This window comes from Schistocerca piceifrons, chromosome 8, assembly GCF_021461385.2.
Source record: "Schistocerca piceifrons isolate TAMUIC-IGC-003096 chromosome 8, iqSchPice1.1, whole genome shotgun sequence".
In the NCBI taxonomy this organism is placed as follows: Eukaryota; Metazoa; Arthropoda; class Insecta; order Orthoptera; family Acrididae; genus Schistocerca; species Schistocerca piceifrons.
Window position 1 is genome coordinate 20,025,589 of NC_060145.1, and position 19,849 is coordinate 20,045,437.

At 45.7% G+C, this 19,849-nt stretch overlaps 1 protein-coding gene across 1 annotated transcript in view; it reads left to right on the forward strand.

Annotated features, from left to right (window-relative positions):
• The window catches only part of LOC124711514 (midasin-like), a 155,758-nt gene that overhangs the window by 49,004 nt on the left and 86,905 nt on the right, over positions 1-19,849 (forward strand). Inside the window, exons 6-7 of the mRNA XM_047241629.1 lie at positions 6,100-6,308; positions 6,914-7,060. Of these exons, the coding sequence (XP_047097585.1) occupies positions 6,100-6,308; positions 6,914-7,060 (356 nt within the window). The remainder of the gene's footprint in view (positions 1-6,099; positions 6,309-6,913; positions 7,061-19,849) is intronic.

The window sequence follows — 19,849 nt, forward strand, 5'->3', positions numbered from 1 at the left end:
TGTTTTGTTTTGAGAACACTCCAAATCATTGTGAAATTTAAAGCTTTATTGGTTTCTAGAGAGTCCCATGAAATTTCAGGCAAACTGCAGGTTATCAGTAACTTCCTGCCGTGATGTATTGGTGCAGTCTTCTGGTTATTGTCAGCTGTGTTCTGGTGACAGTACACTGGGTTCTTCTGTTTAAAACTGCTCAAACACAGGCCCGACATGTGCATGGTGGACCCAGTTACAGACGACTGCTGTGTAAGAGCACGTGAACACCCTAACATTCGACATCTTGTGGATTTATTAGTTATTTTTCTTTGAATGCTTTTAAACATAACATAGATGCTGTAACCTGAAAGATACATCACATAAATCTACGGCGCAACTTCTCCTCTAGACTCTGTGAAGCTTGGCATCAGGGTTGTGAGCGCACCTCCAGTTGTGCACATTTTAAGGAACTTTTGTACATACACAACGTGTGTGACATAATTGTCTTACAGGCCATATACGTATGGATTTGATAAACAACGTGCACAGTTCACGACCCTTGTCACTCAACTAGAGGTTTACGTCAATGCCACCAGGTTGTAGCACACTGCGGCAGACTTTTATTCTCGTTGGCTCATCATAAGTCCTGCTAGGTGGTAGCACTCTCTTCAGGTATGATAATTCACTTGCTATATATTGTAGTAAAATTGGATCGAACATCAGTATATGTCAAAGTCGTACTGATAGGAAACATATTTTGTGGGTTTCTGAATGAGTATATTAAGTTATGAATTTTATCATACAGTAATCCATTTGTGGCACTGAGAATCATAAGGGCCTAAACCACATCACCACCAGTTGTGAGATTATAGCATTTATACGTGCTAGTAAAATATTTAGTCAGGTTTATCTGTGCTTTAGGCCCACATTGTACATATGGGAATTCACAGAAAGCTGTATCACTGGTTTCCCTGATATTCACTTCAGTGTGGGATCGCTGGGGCATGCTTTAGGGCCGTATGGATCTCAGCATCTCATTTGTATTCTAGTCAAGTGACCATGTTGGCAGACATTACCACTTGTGTTGAATCGTTTCCACAAATGTCATTTTGTATTTGGTATTGGTTGTTTACTGTGTGGGGATCTGATTTTGGGTGCAGTGTAAACATGAACTATGTTGAATCTTTTTTAAATGCTAACAGAAAAGTAAAGCTGTGAGGCGGGTCATGAGTTGTGCTTGGGTAGTTTAGTTGGTAGAGCACTTGCCAGCAAAAGGCAGTGGTCCCCAGTTCAAGTCTCAGTCTGGCCAAGAAAGTTCATATCAGTGCACATTCCTCTGCAGAGTGAAAATCTCATTCTGAGAACAGAAAAGTAAATTACCGGGAAAAGTTAGTCGCAAAGGAACTAGGGTCCCTGAGAACAGGTCCTTTGATTGAGAGAGTGAAAAAATCAAATAAGCATGATTACAAGCGAACATTTAACAAGGAGGTGTACCATTAACACAAGTTGTTGTATGGATGCAGTGTAAGAATATCCAATTTTCAGCCCAGAAGTAAATTCCTGGACTGTTGGGGATCTTGTACATTTGTCCGAAAAAATGGAAAAGCATAAGAACTCCCATTTACACAAAAATGCGAAACGGAGACTTGCGAAAGCTTACACATTATTTTGATATTGGCCTTTACTGTACTTTATTGTGTACAAAACAACAAAATTCCAGAAAACAATTCCTTCTTTTGTTAGACAAGTTATGCATATTATTATTATTATTATTATTATGACTGTTGTTGTTATTGGCAGTGGCTGTAGTTGTATAAACTTGTTCAAAAGTGTAACTGTTATGCAGTGGATGCTATTAATTTCACACTCTCAAATTTATCTGAATCTAAAAATTTGTGAACACCCAGAATGTATAATCACAAGTCGCCACTGCCCGGTTGTCACTGTACGTGCATTAATAGAGCTTATGCCTGTCTGCTACAAGTCTGTGTGGCTATGAGCGCCCTCTGTGGAACTATGCTGGCTTCCTTCATTATCTAACTGAAGATGGCCAGAAGGCTGTGCAGCGAAATATTATGGCCACAAGTTATTGACATCCATCAGTTCGCCTGAAATTTCATGTTTGTGGCATTTGTAACGCCATGCTGGTTTCATACACTGATTTTTGCGGACTAAGTTCAAACAAAGCCTGCCAGATTTTTCCATGTGCACGGACATCCCATTTCTTCACCTACAGATGCTGTCTGCAATGTTGTTAGCATTTGGAGGTGCTAGATTGTGTCACTGAAAAAAAATCCACACACTTTTTTTTTGTCAGTTTGTATATTCATCTTGCTGCTTTCAGCAGAATTAATCCTGGGCAATCACGAATATGATAGCTTTCAATAAGTTTCATTTTATAAAAATGCATGATTATCATTTTCTCTCCACTCCACGCCTCCCCTTTCCAGTATTGTCAAAAATTTTAAAATTAAAGTCTTTCCTCCCTCTGCATTCTTTCACCATTGTCCTTCCCCTGCTATCCTCTCCCTTGTCATCCTGCACCTCACGTAGAAATAAACTGTTAGTTAATTGCCCCCCCTTTTTTATATGTTTTTGTAACTAATTTCATTTACTTTTCTGTTCAAGTTTTGATCAGTTTGTGAGGTGATACAGAGTAACACTTTTCGTGTTTTTAATATGCGTAAAAGATCAGGTCCTGCTAATGCATTTCAACTCTGAGTGAGTTCTTTGGGCAGAGTAAATTTCACCTGCTATGGTGGTTGAGTGGCTTCTGGGCATTAGTAACCACATTCAAATTTGAATGTCTTCAGTTACATTCCGGTATTTTCATTTAGCATCTTTGTATGGTCTGATGAGCCTCTTGGCATGGAGATCCGAGGCAACTTGTCTTTCATTAGGTTGCTGCTGGATTTTCTATGTCTATTCATTCACTTATGTAAAGTTAAAGTTTATCTTATCCACACATCACTTTTTAATTGAATGTTTACATTTTCTGTTACTTGCGAAGAGTGATTTATAATTTATTTTTCCTACCTTTCTTTCCCAACTTATAATACCAGTATAATTACCAATTGAGAATGAAAGTGTGAGAGACAAATTTTGATTGTGGAAAATCTTGCTACTTGGCCTCAGTAAAGAGTTTTACTAAGGCAGGATGTACTTCTTGCTACAGTCAGTGTCTAGATCATGTTCATTGGCTGGCATTAATGTCCTGCCAGTGTCTCTCGAGCCCATCAGTAAGCACTTTCTTTTGCTCTTGTGCTAAAGGCCCTCTCCATTTTCTGAGTACTTATTCAACTATAAAATCCTGGTAGCTATTCACCATTCTTCTGAAACCATCCCTGCCATTTATTTTATCTTCAGCACTGTCCATCTCTTGTAGATCTCTCTTGTATTCTTTCTTTTAACTTTGGGTAAGTTTTAGAAAATTTCAGTTTCAGAAAATCACAGATTTTGTTTGTGAGATGGTCCTTACCCATACAGAAGACGTGGCGTTAGAACAGTACTCATTCCTTTTTAATTGCCATCATTGTCAGAGACATTGTTTCCACCTTGCTGTGAGTTTCTTTCTGGATCTCAGTTGAATATGTCTCTCAACCTATCCTTTGCCTGTGATCTTCTGCAGTATCATGCATTCTTTTTTAAGTAACTAGTCAACAGGTCCTTTTCACTAATAAGTTTTCAGTGCATCACTTCTTTTAGCTCTCAAATATTGAATAAAAGACATTTTTATCAAATTTTTAACAACAAAGCTGCTGTTTATTTGCTGGCTGACAAAATTCAGGCTTTGCCAATTTGCACAACCCATCTATTACAGAGAACAAAATTTTGCTGCGAGTGGATGTGTCAAATGTGGGTAATAAAGATATCAGTGATAAAATGGTTCTTATGGTAATTACTTATGTATTTGTATTTAGGATATGTTTGTCACTGATATCTTTGTAATCCACGTTCAGCACATCCATTCACAAAAAAAAAAGGTAATAGGTGGCTTGTGAAAATGGGCAAAGCCCAAAACTAGTGAGCCAGCAAATGAACAACAGCTTTGGTATTAAACATTAAAAAAAAAAATAAAAAAATAAAAATGTCTTTTCCTTTTCAGTTGATTCAGATTATCACTGAAGTGTACAAACCATATGGTCTTACAACGGTCTGTAAAGTGTTATTTTGGTTTCTGTGCTCATCATCTTCTTACACTGAGATGACAAAAGTCACGGGATAACTCCTAATATCATTATCACAGCACATTTTGTGCAGTGTAGTGCAGCAGATGAGAGTGGCATGGACTCAATAAGTCATTGAAAGTCTCCTGCAGAAATCTAAGCCATGCTGCCTCTACAGCCGTCCATAATCCCGAAAGTGTTGCTGGCACAGGATTTTGTGCACGAACTGACTTTTCAATTGTGTCCCCTAAATGCTCTAAGGGACTCACGTCAGGCGATCTGGATGGCTAGATGGTTAGCTCGAATTGTCCGGAATGTCATTCAAACCAATCGGGAATAGTTGTGGCCTAGTGACATAGCGCCTTTTCCTCCATAAAAATTCTATCATTGTTTGGGAATATGAAGTCCAGTAATGGCTGCAAAAGGTCTCCAAGTAGCCGAACATAACCACCAGTAACATATCCAGTCAGTAATCGGTTCAGTTGCACCGGAGGACCTGGTTCATTATCATTACAGGTAAGCACCGCCCACACCATTATGGAGCCACCACAAGCTTGTACAGTGTCTCGTTAACATCTTGGATCCATACCTTCGTAGAGTCTGCATCACACTCAAAATGTACCATCGACTCCTTCCGACTGAAATCAGGACTAATCTGACCAGGGCACGGTTTTCCACTAGTTTAGGATCCAACCAGTACGGTCACGAGCGCGGATGAGGCACTGCAGCGATGTCGAGTCGTTAGCGAAGGCACTCGCATCAGTTGTCTGCTGCCGTAGCCCATTGACACCGAATTCCGGTCCACTGTCTTAACCGATATGTTCATCGTATGTCCCACATTGATTTCTGCAGTTATTTCGTGCAGCACTGCTTGTCTGATTGCAGTGACAACTCTACTGAAATGTAGCTGGTCTCAGTAGTTACGTGACAGCCGTCAGCCATTGTGTTGACCGTGGTCAGAGGTAATGCCTGAAATTTGGTATTCTCGGCATGCTCTTGATGCTGTGGATCTTGGATTATTGAATTTCCAAACAATTTCTGAAATGGAATGTCCCATCTGTCTAGGTCTAACTGCCATTCCGCGTTCAAAGTCAGCTAATACCCACTGTGTGGCCATAATCGTGCCTGAAGTCTTTTCACGTGGACCACCTGAGTACAAACGACAGCTCCGCCAATGCACTGCTCTTCTGTACCTTGTATATGCGGTACTACTGCCGTCTGTATATTCGTGTATCGCCATCCCACGGCTTTTGTACTTAAACTTCTGTTCACTTTCAATCTTCCTGTGGTCAGTTAAAATCCATTCTGGCCCATTGCTGATGTTCATCATGTATTTTGTCTTCTCACAGGAAGTGTGTTGTCCTACTCTGTGCTGTTTCTTTAAGATAGTTTATCTTTATGATAGCTCAACTGGTGGTAGAGAAATGTTTAAGTTATCTGTGAAAACTTGAAATTCAACATGTACACCCTTTATTTCAATTATTTACTTGTTCAGGAGTAATGTGACTGTGTGGCTCACAAACTCTTTGTTTTCTATTGTGTTTTTATTTTGGCTTTTTCTCATTCTTGGCTCATTCTCTTTTTTTTTTTGTTTGTTAAAATGTCCTGCGGTCATGTGACATTAAACCTGATCTTTGGACTGAAACATAGCTTTAATTCACATATCCTTTACTCTTTTGTGAATATTGTCCTCTCTTTAATTTCTGCTGGTCTTACGGCTTTTCTTCGAATATGTAAACATCCTTCAGCTAGCGAAATTGAGTTTCCTGTGACAATCGATTTCAATAATTACAGCTATTTTTTTGACCCTTTGCAGAGACAAACATCAGCTGTGAAAGTCTGTGCACATATGTGTACAAGGTCATGATTTCTAATGTCATTTGTTCTCACCTTAGAAGTACTGCATTGGAGTCTGAGAGAGTCTGAGGGAGCCTTAGAGAGAGAATTGAAAATGTTACAGGTGCTCTGGCAGAGGCAATGAGACATGGCCACTGGGTTATATTAGATGAGCTGAATTTGGCACCAACAGATGTTCTGGAGGCTTTGAATCGTGTTTTGGATGACAACAGAGAGCTATTCATTCCTGAGACACAAGAAGTCATATCGGCACATCCAAACTTCATGTTGTTTGCAACGCAGAATCCACCTGGTCTGTATGGTGGGAGAAAGGTAATTTCCAGGACTTCTTAGACACTCAATTTATTGTAAGATTGAAATTTTAATTCTTGAGTTATGTGAATGTCGTATGTTATGTTAAAACAAACATATTCCAGTACAAATTTGTCTGCCACTGAAAGTTTTCAAAGTTGTGCTCCACATATAATTGATTATGCGACTGTCTGTTATGGTTGGCACAGATGTCCTTTCTCTACAGACTGCATGCATATTTGGATATTTGTGCCTGCATGTGTGCACAGAAAGCTTCTAATAGTAAAGAAAAATCTGTTTGCAGTTGAACAGACAGTGGGAAAAAAAAACCTGTTACATGCCACTAACTGGAGCCAGGCTATATCAGTGGAGGTATTTCCCTTCTCTTTGGTATTTTTATTTGTGAGTCTTTAAGGAAAGTCAAAGATCTAAACAAGTCAAAGGCATTCCACTTACTGAGACTATGCATAGGACTACGCCTGGTAAAGCACCATGTATTCAGAACTACCATTGGACTGATATCAGCTTTACTTAAATAACTTTCCTAAATTTAGTGGTGGCCACAACTCAAATTTTAGCCCATATATATAAAAATTCCTATTTCAGTTCTAATTTTTATTTTGCAGTTGCTGTCCAGGGCATTTCGCAACCGGTTTGTCGAGTTACACTTTGATAAAATCCCGTCACACGAACTGGAAACTATATTAGAGAAGCGCTGTGAACTGCCTGAATCTTACGCTCGTCGAATGGTGAATGTGATGAAAGATCTACAGGTATTTAACGAAAACTTCCTTTTTAACTTTTTTGCTTTTCAACTGCTGATTTGTGCAGACTATTGATTTAGCATGTAGAATGTGTTACGAAGGGCATATTGTGTGCAAAGTGAAACTTTTGGCTTCATGAAAAGTGCGCAAAAATGAATTTAAAATTCATAAGTGCTGGCTTCTACCTGGTCTTGTGCTGACTGTTTACAGTGCGAAACAACTGAACTGGGAAGTACAATAGAGTTGAAAGGGAAAATAATAAAACTTCTATGAAGTGAAGTGATATTGGATCTCTCGGAAAGGAGATTAAATCCCTGAAAGAAGCAAATACTAAGCTAGCGAGTGAATAAACATCCTGTGTGTGGAGATCCATTGCCAGGTGCAACACACAACTGTGAAAATTCTTGTGTGCAAAGTACAACAAAAAACTGAAAATTCTCATCTGCAAATTACAGCAAAAAAAGACTTGGAGAACTTATTGTGAGAAAAATCTGTAAATAAATGTAGCTGGAAAACGGTGACATACATGAGAAAAAAAAAAGAAACAGAAATATTTTATATAAGTAAGGTAACAGAAATTAATTTCTTGTTATTGGTGATCTTATATTGAAAAATGTAGTGGTTCTGCACTGTGATATTGATGTTCGCCCTGGCAAATGAGCAAACATTTTCAAAATATCATGAACATGAAGCAGTCTAACTACAAAAATAATAACAGTCCTGAGACAGTTCAAAGGTGTTATAATTCATGCTGGAACAAACTGAAATCAAATCGGCAGCAGTTGGGAAGGAATCGAAAACAAACATGAAAAATAATTGACTCAGTTTGTATGTATACAAGATAAAGACAGGTAATCAGTGGAATTTTACGCAGAAGATTGGTGAGTAATGTTTACATAAACAAAATAAACAAATTAGGCAACAGTGCGATGAGCTTGGTGCAATATTCCTCGATCCAAACAAATTTCTAAGTGAAAAATGTCTGGGGAAGGATAGCATGCACTTAAATATGATGTTCAGTCAAATGAAACCTGGTCAGTGCATCTACCTTTGCCTTACACGTAAGGTGGCACCACGTAACTGCGGGTATGGTGGCGCCATCTATTGATAGAGAGACCGACGCGTGTGCAATGTTTGATGTTGTGTAGCGGCAGTGTGATTTCACAACGAAGAGAAGGTGGTCACGCAAGTTATCGTCCAGTACCGAATGTGCAGGTGACTAAGCAGGAACAACAAGGAGTAATTGGATTTTGGGCAGTGGAGGGAGTTGGAGGCCATGAAATGTATCGACGGATGAAGGCTGTGTATGGTGAGTACAGTTAGTGTTGTGGAAAGGCGCAAACAATTCTTTGAAAGGAGCAATCGATTCACAGTTGGCGACGAAGTTTGTGACTGGCTCCAGGTCTGGGTCCGACAGCAGCCTACTAGCTTCTTCAAGGATGGAATCGACCAGCTAGTGTCGCAATGGGATAAATGTGCCAACAGTTTCGGTGACTATTTTTGAATATGTGTACCGTGCATAGCTACATTATTAAGTTAATAAAAGTGTTACCATTACTTTACACTAGTGACTGGGTTTCATTTGAATGCCCCTTGTAGACTTAGCTCAATGACTTTTAGTCAAATGATTGTGGACATTTGTAAAATAATTAAAAATAAGGAAAACTGATAGGGTCCGAAGGGGTGATAAACCTAAAATGTACCGTGAAAATAAAATACATGAATATGTTTGAAATGACAAACCAAACAAACTTGTGCAAAAGGACAATAGAGCAAATAGAAGAGAAAGTGCTGAATGTAGTAAAAATAAGCCAACAATTGTTCACCAAAGTAGTCAGTGTCTAAAAAATAAAGATGCAACAGCTAGAGATTGAACTGGAGGTCATAGACAGCTCTGTTGTTTGTATCACAGAACACTGTGCAAAGTATCGGAAATTAATTATTTAAAGTCTTAAAGTTTAGCCTGTGCATCTGTAAAGTGCGCAGGTTGTTGTATCTATGTGAAACAAAACTATCCGTATAATGTTAGAAGTGATCTATGTGCAATCAGTGAAGAGAACCATTTTGAGTTAACTGCAGTAGAATTGAGACACCAGTGTTGTTGTGGTCTTCAGTCCTGAGACTGGTTTGATGCAGCTCTCCATGCTACTCTATTCTGTGCAAGCTTCGTCATCTCTCAGTACTTACTGCAACCTACATCCTTCTGAATCTGCTTAGTGTATTCATCTCTCGGTCTCCCTCTACGATTTTTACCCTCCACACTGTCCTCCAATGCTAAATTTGTGATCCCTGGATGCCTCAGAACATGTCCTACTAACCGGTCCCTTCTTCTTGTCAAGTTGTGCCACAAACTCCTCTTCTCCCCAATTGAACTCAATACAATACCTCCTCATTAGTTATGTGATCTACCCATCTAATCTTCAGCATTCTTCTGTAGCACCACATTTTGATAGCTTCTATTCTCTTCTTGTCCAAACTATTCATCGTCCATGTTTCACTTCCATACATGGCTATACTCCATACAAATACTTTCAGAAACGACTTCCTGACACTTAAATCTATATTCGATGTTAACAAATTTCTCTTCTTCAGAAATGCTTTCCTTGCCATTGCCAGTCTACATTTTATATCCTCTCTACTTCGACCATCATCGGTTATTTTGCTCCCCAAATAGCAAAACTCCTTTACTACTTTAAGTGTCTCATTTGGTAATCTAATTCCTGCAGCATCACCAGACTTAATTCGACTACATTCCATTATCCTCATTTTGCTTTTGTTGATGTTCATTTTATATCCTCCTTTCAAGACACTGTCCATTCCGTTCAGCTGCTCTTCCAGGTCTTTTTGCTGTCTCTGACAGTATTACAATGTCATTGGTGAACCTCAACGTTTTTATTTCTTCTCCATGGATTTTAATACCTATTCCGAATTTTTCTTTTGTTTCCTTTACTGCTTGCTCAATATACAGATTGAATAACATCGGGGAGAGGCTACAACCCTGTCACACTCCCTTCCCAACCTCTGCTTCCCTTTCATGTCCCTCGACTCTTATAACTGCCATCTGGTTTCTGTACAAATTGTAAATAGCCTTTCGCTCCCTGTATTTTACCCCTGCCACCTTTAGAATTTGAAAGAGAGTTTTCCAGTCAACATTGTCAAAAGCTTTCTCTAAGTCTACAAATGCTAGAAACCTAGGTTTGCCTTTCCTTAATGTTTCTTCTAAGATAAGTTGAATGGTCAGTATTACCTCATGGCTCATACCCCTGTAATAGACCTAGATGCAATACCTGTCCCATACATCCTCCTACCACCACCTACTCCAGTCCAGTCACTAACATCACCTATCCCATCAAGGATAGGGCCACCTGTGAAACCAGTCATGTGATTTACAAGCTAAGCTGCAACCACTGTGCTGCATTCTATGTAGTCATGACAACCAACAAGCTGTCTGTCCACATGAACGGCCACTGACAAACTGTGGCCAAAAAACAAGTGGACCCCCTGTTGCTGAACACACTGCTAAACACGATATCCCTCATCTCAATGACTGCTTTACAGCCTGTGGCATATGGATCCTTCCCACCAACACCAGCTTTTCTGTATTTTGCAGGTGGGAACTTTACCTGCAATACATCCTACATTCCCGTAACCCTCCTGGCCTCAACCTTCGTTAGTCACTGTCCTCACCCATCCACCCCCCTCCCTGATCCCATTCCAGCACTACACAGCCATCATTTCACCGCCACACCCAGTCTTTTAATTTCTTTTTATTTCTCTCCTTTCCGCTACTTACCACCTTCCCCCTCCGCACCTTCTCTCCTGCCCTCCGTCTGAACTGCAACACTTCACTGTCCGCCACTCCCACCGTACTATCCCTCCCCTCCCCCTCCCCGCCTCAGCCTCCTCCTTCCCCCACCCAGTCGCCACTCCCATCATGCACTGGTGCTGCTGCTCGCAGTGCAGTTTCAGCTCTCTGAGACTGCAGATGTGTGTGCAAGTTGCGTGAGTGTACGTGTGTGTATGTGTGCATGTGTCCCCCCCCTGCGGGTTCGGGGGTTAGAATAGGCCCGTGGTATTCCTGCCTGTCGTAAGAGGCGACTAAAAGGAGTCTCAAACGTTTCGGCCTTATGTGATGGTCCCCTCTCGGGTTTGACCTCCATCTATCTAAATTATTCCGAAGAGCGAGCCAATTGGGGAAGGGCACCTTACATGGTGCACTGTATCCTTCGTGCAATTAGACCTATAGCCGTCTTTCTCGTCGTTGCAATGGTGTCCCGCTCGTTTTCGATCTCTTGGGCGATTACCACGCTGCACTCTGCAGTGTTTCTTTTAACTGTGACGACGACCTTGGCCATTTTTGCACCTAAGATCCAGCACGGTAGCCAGTCCGTTGTGGTGGGGTCGCCATGTACCCTCTTGGTTGTAGCCCCCTGACAACACAGGGATCGCTCTACTGATGCCTGCGCCGTTCACTCCCCATGTATGCCAAGGAGTAGATGCCCATCTCCCTGGGGCATCAGGACTCCCGGCAATGGCCATCCTGCCAGGTGGCCTTTGCTGTGGCTGGGTGGCGCCCGTGGGGAGGGCCCTTGGTCGGAGTAGGTGGCATCAGGGCGGATGACCCGCAATGAAGCGTGGTACATCATCTATCGCTGGTGGGCCTCCACCAGCAGTCTCTAAGCGATCGAGGTCTAACCTCAACGTGAAGAAATTGGATCAGAGATCGTTTCCCTCCCTAGCTACTCCATGGGAGGAACGACTTGCTCAAGAAGGCAGTGGAGAATATTCACCCCGGTACCTCGTGTGTACGCGGGTTGATGGAGAATCTTTCATGTCGACCAAGCCCCAGTTTTTTGTGGAGCATTTAGAGGACAAGTTCGGGGAGGTGGAGGGCCTGTCCAAGATGCGCTCTGGTTCTGTGCTCATCAAAACGGCATCCTCTGCCCAGTCATGGAGGTTGCTCAATTGTGACAAGTTGGGGGATGTTTCCGTTAGCATCACGCCACATAAGAGTCTCAACATGGTCCAGGGTATTATATTCCACAGGGATCTTCTTCTGCAGTCCGACGATGAATTACGCGCCAACCTCGAACGACGAGGTGTTCACTTCGTCCGGCGCGTCCATCGGGGTCCGAGGGATAATCAGGTAGCCACTGGTGCCTTCATCTTGGCCTTTGAGGGTGATGTCTTACCCGAAAAGGTTAAGGTGATGGTTTACCGTTGTGATGTGAAACCATATATCCCTCCTCCGATGCGGTGTTTTAAATGCTGGAAGTTCGGGCACATGTCATCTCGCTGTACTTCCAGCATCACGTGTCGGGATTGCGGACGTCCTTCGCATCCTGATACTCCATGTGCTCCGCCTCCCATTTGTGTTAACTGTGGAGAACACCATTCCCCCTGCTCACCGGACTGTCGGATCTTCCAGAAGGAAAGGAAGATAATGGAATATAAGACCCTGGACCGCCTGACCTACACCGAGGCAAGGCGGAAATATGAGCGGCTACATCCTGTGCCCATGACATCCACCTATGCCGCTGCTGCACAAGCAGTCCGATCCTCTCCCGTGTCGTCACGTACTGCTGCCTCTCAGCTATGTCTCAATGCACCGGCCCCCTTGGTTGTGGGGGGCACTTCGCCCATTGTTGCTCCATCTACTCCAGGAGCAACACCACCCCAACCATCGGGGACATTCGTCCCCCCTTCCCAGCCGGAGAAGCGTAGGGCTTCTTCGGCCACTCCAGCCAGGAAGGGGTCCCTTGGGGCCCTCCCTTCCCAGGCTTTGCCCAGTGTCAAAGCGGACCCACGAAAAGTTTTGAAACAACAACCGGTCGCTGGTCATAGGGCTTCACGGTCGTCGTCCGTCCCTGAGACTGACCCAATGGGGCCCTCCCAGCCAGACCCTCCCAAGGCACAGCGTGCGAAGCCGTTGAAGAAAAAGGCTCCCAAGCAACCTGACATTGCGGTGGCACCTGTCCCACTGCCACCCTCAAACTCTGCGTCTGAGGACGAGGTGGAGATCCTGGCGTCCGCTGAGGACCTCGATCTCGCCAGTCCCTCCAGCGCCATGGAAAGCACTGGCACAGGTGCTCACTTGGAGGCAGCAGGTGACCCAGCGGCGTAATCTGCCTTCCCAGTCCCGTCACGCCTTTCCCAGCCATGGACAACACCATCCTCCAGTGGAACTGCGGCGGTTTCTTCCACCATCTAGCTGAGCTCCGCCAACTTATCGGCCTTCACTCTTTCTTCTGCATTGCTCTCCAGGAAACTTGGTTTCCAGCAATGCGAACCCCCGCCCTCCGTGGCTATCGGGGTTATTATAAGAACCGAGCAGCTTATGAAAGGGTGTCTGGTGGCGTCTGCATATATGTTCTTCACACTCTGCACAGCGAGTCTGTCCCTCTCCAGACGCCTTTAGAGGCTGTCGCTGTACGCGTGTGGACGCCAAAGGCTGTTACTGTCTGCAGTCTTTACATTCCGCCGGATGGTGATGTCTCGCAGCATGTCCTGGCTGCATTGGTCACCCAATTGCCGCCACCTTTCTTGCTATTGGGCGACTTCAACGCCCATAACCCTCTGTGGGGTGGGTCAGTGGCCACAGGTCGAGGCGCCATCGTTGAGCATTTATTGTCGCAGCTCGATCTCTCGCTGTTAAATGATGGTGCCTTCACACACTTCAGTGTGGCACATGGCACCTACTCCGCCATTGACCTTTCAATCTGTAGCCATAGCCTCTTACCGTCTGTCCAATGGAGTGTGCATGACGACCTGTGTGGTAGTGACCATTTTCAGATCTTTTTGTCACTACCACAGCGCCACTCTTCTGGGCGCCCTAGCAGATGGGCTATGAATAAGGCTGACTGGGACTTGTTCTCCTCCACTGCCGCTTTTGAGCCTCTCTCTACCGATGACATTGATGCGGTGGTTCAATCGGTCACCACCGGCATCGTTACTGCCGCCGAATCTGCCATTCCCCATTCCTGTGGGTCCCCTCGGCGGAAGGCTGTGCCTTGGTGGTCGCCTGAGATCGCTGAAGCGATTAAAGATCGCCGGCGGGCGCTCCAGCGTCACAAGCGACACCCCTCCCTCGACCACCTTATCGCCTTCAAATGGCTGCGTGCGCGGGCCCGCCTCCTTATCCGCCAAGGCAAGAAGGAGTGCTGGGAGCGGTATGTGTCCACCATTGGCCTCCATGTCACTCCCTCGCAGGTCTGGGCCAAGATTCGACGCGTCTACGGCTATCGGCCACCTGCCAGCGTCCCTGCGCTCTCACTGAATGGAGCAGTTTGTACTGACTCCGACGTCATTGCCAATCGCTTAGCAGAGCATTTTGCTATGAGTTCCGCTTCTGCGAATTACCCCCAGGCCTTCCACTCCATTAAAGAGCGGATGGAACGTCGGAGCCTTTCGTTTTGCACCAACCACCCAGAATCTTACAATGCTCCATTTAGTGAGTGGGAATTTCGCAGTGCCCTCGCTGCTTGCCCTGATACCGCTCCTGGGCCAGATGGCATCCACTGTCAGATGCTGAAACACCTTTCAGTGGACTGCCAGCGGCGCCTTCTCGATCTTTACAACCGTCTTTGGGTCGAGGGGGAGTTTCCGTCGCAATGGCGGGAAGGCATTGTCATCCCCGTTTTGAAACCTGGAAAGAACCCTCTGGAGGTGGACAGCTACCGTCCCATTAGCCTCACCAACGTTCTTTGCAAGTTGCTTGAACGGATGGTGAGCCAGCGCTTGCATTGGGTACTGGAGTCTCGGGGCCTTCTGGCTCCGTCTCAGGGTGGGTTCCGTAAAGGCCGCTCCGCCGCCGACAATCTGGTGAGCCTGGAGTCGGCCATCCGTACTGCCTTTTCCCGCCGTCAGCACCTGGTCGCTGTCTTTTTCGACATGCGGAAGGCGTACGATACGACGTGGCGTCATCACATTCTTTCTACGCTTCATGGATGGGGTCTTCGGGGTCCTCTGCCGATTTTTATCCGCAATTTTCTGTCGTGTCGTACCTTCCGCGTGCAAGTCGCGGCCTCGTATAGTTCCTCCCACGTCCAGGAGAACGGTGTGCCACAGGGCTCTGTTTTAAGTGTCTGTCTGTTTTTAATAGCCATTAACGGGCTTGCTGCGGCCGTGGGAAATTCTGTCTCCGCTTCCCTGTATGCTGACGACTTCTGCCTTTATTACAGCTCTACTGGCATTGCAGCTGTTGAACGTCAGCTACAGGGCGCTATCCGTAAGGCGCAGTCTTGGGCTGTAGCGCATGGGTTTCAGTTTTCGGCAGCCAAGACCTGCGTTATGCATTTCTGCCGGTGCCGAACAGTCCATCCTGAGCCGCGGCTTTATCTTGCCGACGAACTCCTTGCTGTGGTGGAGACCCACAGGTTTTTGGGGGTGGTTTTCGATGCCCGGTTGACTTGGCTGCCTCATATCCGGCAGCTGAAACAGACGTGTTGGCGGCATCTAAACGCTCTGAGATGCTTGAGCAACACCCACTGGGGCGTCGACCGCTCTACACTGTCGCGGCTCTACCAGGCGTTAATCCAGTCCCGTCTGGATTATGGGAGCCTGGCTTATGGCTCAGCATCCCCATCTGCGTTACGGGTGCTGGACCCGATTCTCCACAGCGGGATACGCCTTGCCACTGGTGCTTTCCGCACCAGCCCTGTGGACAGCGTACTAGTGGAGGCAGGTGTACCTCCACTGCGGTTCCGACGCCAACGTTTGCTGGCCGCTTATGCTGCCCATGTTCTAAGCTCGCCCGGGCATCCAAACTATCGTCTCCTGTTCCCGCGGTCGGTCGTCCGTATGCCAGAACGTCGGCCCCGGTCTGGTTGTACAATAGCGGTCCGCGTCAAGGAGCTTCTCTCTGGGCTCCAGGGTTTCACTGTTCCACCTCCTTTCCGGGCTACTTTGCATACACCCCCATGGTGTGTTCGTCGCCCTAGCCTTCGGCTCGACTTGGCACAGGGCCCTAAGGACTCAGTCCCTCAAGAGGCCTTCCGCCGCCGCTTTTATTCCATCCTGGCCACGTATCAGGGCTCTGGTGTTGTTTACACTGACGGTTCGATGGTTGCTGGTCGTGTCGGATATGCGCTCACTCTAGGGGACCTTTCCGAACAACGTTCCTTGCCGGATGGCTGCAGCGTTAACACTGCTGAATTGGTCGCCATCCTTCGTGCCCTAGAGTATATCCGCTCCTGCTCAGGTGAGTCCTTCGTTATCTGTAGCGATTCCCTGAGCGGTTTACGAGCTCTCGACCAGTGTTTCCCTCGTTCTCGTTTGGTGATGGCTATCCACGAGTCTCTGCATACTCTCGCCTGTTGCGGCCGCTCTGTGGTCTTTGTGTGGACCCCCGGTCATGTCGGTATCCTGGGTAACGAACATGTTGACCGCCTGGCGAAAGAGGCCACCAGCAAGCCATCTCTGGACCTTGGCCTCCCTGAGACTGATTTGCGGGCAGTCTTCCGCCGCCAAATCTTGGCGCTATGGGACGAGGAATGGCGCGAACTGACAATGTCCAATAAACTCCGTGCTGTCAAGGAGACGACGGCTGTGTGGCGGTCATCCCTGCGAGCCACTCGCAGGGACTCGGTAGTTCTTTGCCGGCTCCGCATTGGCCACTCCCGGCTGACACACAGTTATTTACTGCGCAGGGAGGACCCTCCTGTATGTCGCTGCGGGGCGGCTTTGACAGTGGCCCACATTCTGTTGGCCTGCCCCCTTTTAGCTGTGGTCAGGCAGACATTTGCACTGCCTGCTACGCTCCCTGCCCTTTTAACAGACGACTCCACTATGGCTGACTTAGTTTTACGTTTTATTCGGGCAGGGGGATTCTATCATTTACTCTGAGTGTTTCTGTTTTATTTTATCGTTTTGTGTTGATTCTGGCCTTTGGCCTATGATTTTCCACTGATTTTTTAATGTGTTTCTAAGTGGTTGGCTTTTCCTTATTTCTTTCTATGGTCGGCCAACCACCGTCACACTCTGTGTGGTTTTCGTTCGTTTTGTCTTGTCCTTGTCTGTTTCTCTTGTTCTGTATCGTCTGTGATCTCTTCTGTTCCTCGTTTTTATTCTCTGTGGGTGTTCTTTGTCTTTGGAACAAGGGACCGATGACCGTAGCAGTCTGGTCCCTTTCATCCCCCCAAACCAAACCAAACCATGTGTGCATGTGTGTCTACTGCTGACAAAGGCCTTAATGGCCGAAAGCTATAATTGTGTGAATCTTTTTATTGTGCCTATCGCGACTCAGCATCTCTGCTATATGGTGAGTGGCATCTTTCCTTCTCTGGAACTGTGGTAAAAGGTAGACTTGTGAACTATTTAAATAATTACAACTTCTTTTCTAGTGACCAGTTCAGTTTCCAAGCAGGGAACGGTACTGAATTGGGAACAGCGTATCTAACAGAACATGTCCTAGATGCATTGGATAGAGGGAATTATACAGCAGGTATATTACCTGATCTAACTAAATCTTTTGACACAGCTGAGCACAAAATACTGTTAAAGAAGCTAAATGAACTGCTAATGGTTGGGGGGGGGGGGGGGGGGTGATAAAGTGGTTTCAATCATACCTAGAAAATATAGTGCATTTGACTGAAATTACCCAAATATCAAGTAGCTCCAAAAATATATTCAAACATAATTCTGACCCTAAATACACTCCTGGAAATGGAAAAAAGAACACATTGACACCGGTGTGTCAGACCCACCATACTTGGTCCGGACACTGCGAGAGGGCTGTACAAGCAATGATCACAGGCACGGCGCAGCGGACACACCAGGAGCCGCGGTGTTGGCCGTCGAATGGCGCTAGCTGCGCAGCATTTGTGCTCCGCCGCCGTCAGTGTCAGCCAGTTTGCCGTGGCATACGGAGCTCCATCGCAGTCTTTAACACTGGTAGCATGCCGCGACAGCGTGGACGTGAACCATATGTGCAGTTGACGGACTTTGAGCGAGGGCGTATAGTGGGCATGCGGGAGGCCAGGTGGACGTACCGCCGAATTGCTCAACACGTGGGGCGTGAGGTCTCCACAGTACATCGATGTTGTCGCCAGTGGTCGGCGGAAGGTGCACGTGCCCGTCGACCTGGGACCGGACCGCAGCGACGCATGGATGCACGCCAAGACCGTAGGATCCTACGCAGTGCCGTAGGGGACCGCACCGCCACTTCCCAGCAAATTAGGGACACTGTTGCTCCTGGGGTATCAGCGAGGACCATTCGCAACCGTCTCCATGAAGCTGGGCTACGGTCCCGCACACCGTTAGGCCGTCTTCCGCTCACGCCCCAACATCGTGCAGCCCGCCTCCAGTGGTGTCGCGACAGGCGTGAATGGAGGGACGAATGGAGACGTGTCGTCTTCAGCGATGAGAGTCGCTTCTTTCTTGGTGCCAATGATGGTCGTATGCGTGTTTGGCGCCGTGCAGGTGAGCGCCACAATCAGGACTGCATACGACTGAGGCACACAGGGCCAACACCCGGCATCATGGTGTGGGGAGCGATCTCCTACACTGGCCGTACACCACTGGTGATCGTCGAGGGGACACTGAATAGTGCACGGTACATCCAAACCGTCATCGAACCCATCGTTCTACCATTCCTAGACCGGCAAGGGAACTTGCTGTTCCAACAGGACAATGCACGTCCGCATGTATCCCGTGCCACCCAACGTGCTCTAGAAGGTGTAAGTCAACTACCCTGGCCAGCAAGATCTCCGGATCTGTCCCCCATTGAGCATGTTTGGGACTGGATGAAGCGTCGTCTCACGCGGTCTGCACATCCAGCACGAACGCTGGTCCAACTGAGGCGCCAGGTGGAAATGGCATGGCAAGCCGTTCCACAGGACTACATCCAGCATCTCTACGATCGTCTCCATGGGAGAATAGCAGCCTGCATTGCTGCGAAAGGTGGATATACACTGTACTAGTGCCGACATTGTGCACGCTCTGTTGCCTGTGTCTATGTGCCTGTGGTTCTGTCAGTGTGATCATGTGATGTATCTGACCCCAGGAATGAGTCAATAAAGTTTCCCCTTTCTGGGACAATGAATTCACGGTGTTCTTATTTCAATTTCCAGGAGTGTATATAAATATAGGGGTACACAAAAATCAAATGTGGACAAACAGTGTTGTTTGAAGATAACTGTAACATACTGATCACTGAGAAATCACTTGAAGCACTAAGAGAGAAACCTGAAGAAACACTTAGCTGCATATGCGCATGGAAAATAAACAATAGAGTACTTAGCTGCATATGCGCATGGAAAATAAACAATAGAGTAACAATTAATATAAAGGAAACAAGCACCATGAACTTCTACATAAACAAAATGCCAGATTACACAACCTGAAAATAAATAATGAAGTTAGATAATGTGTGGAAAGTACAAACATTCTGGGAATGCATCTTGACTGTCAGTTATGTTGGGAAAAAGTGTAAAAATACTTAGTAATAGAATCTCTACAGTATGCTGTGCTTCAGAATTCTTACATCAGTATGTGATATTTCATTCATCAGATCAGTGTATTTTGCTTATATTCATTCTGTTATTAACTATGGAATAATTTTTTTGGGGAATGAATAAGAAAAATATTCAAGCTATATTCGGACTGCAAAAAAGATCAATACATATAATGACCAAGACTGGAAAAACTGCTCACTGCCTCAAACTGTATAAAATGCTGGAACTATTAATGGTAGCTTGTGAATATATTTTTCAGAGTGTTATGTACGTTAAAAAAATATTGACCACTATGTTAAAAATTGATTAGTATATGATTATAAAACCAGGAACTGCTACAGTTTGC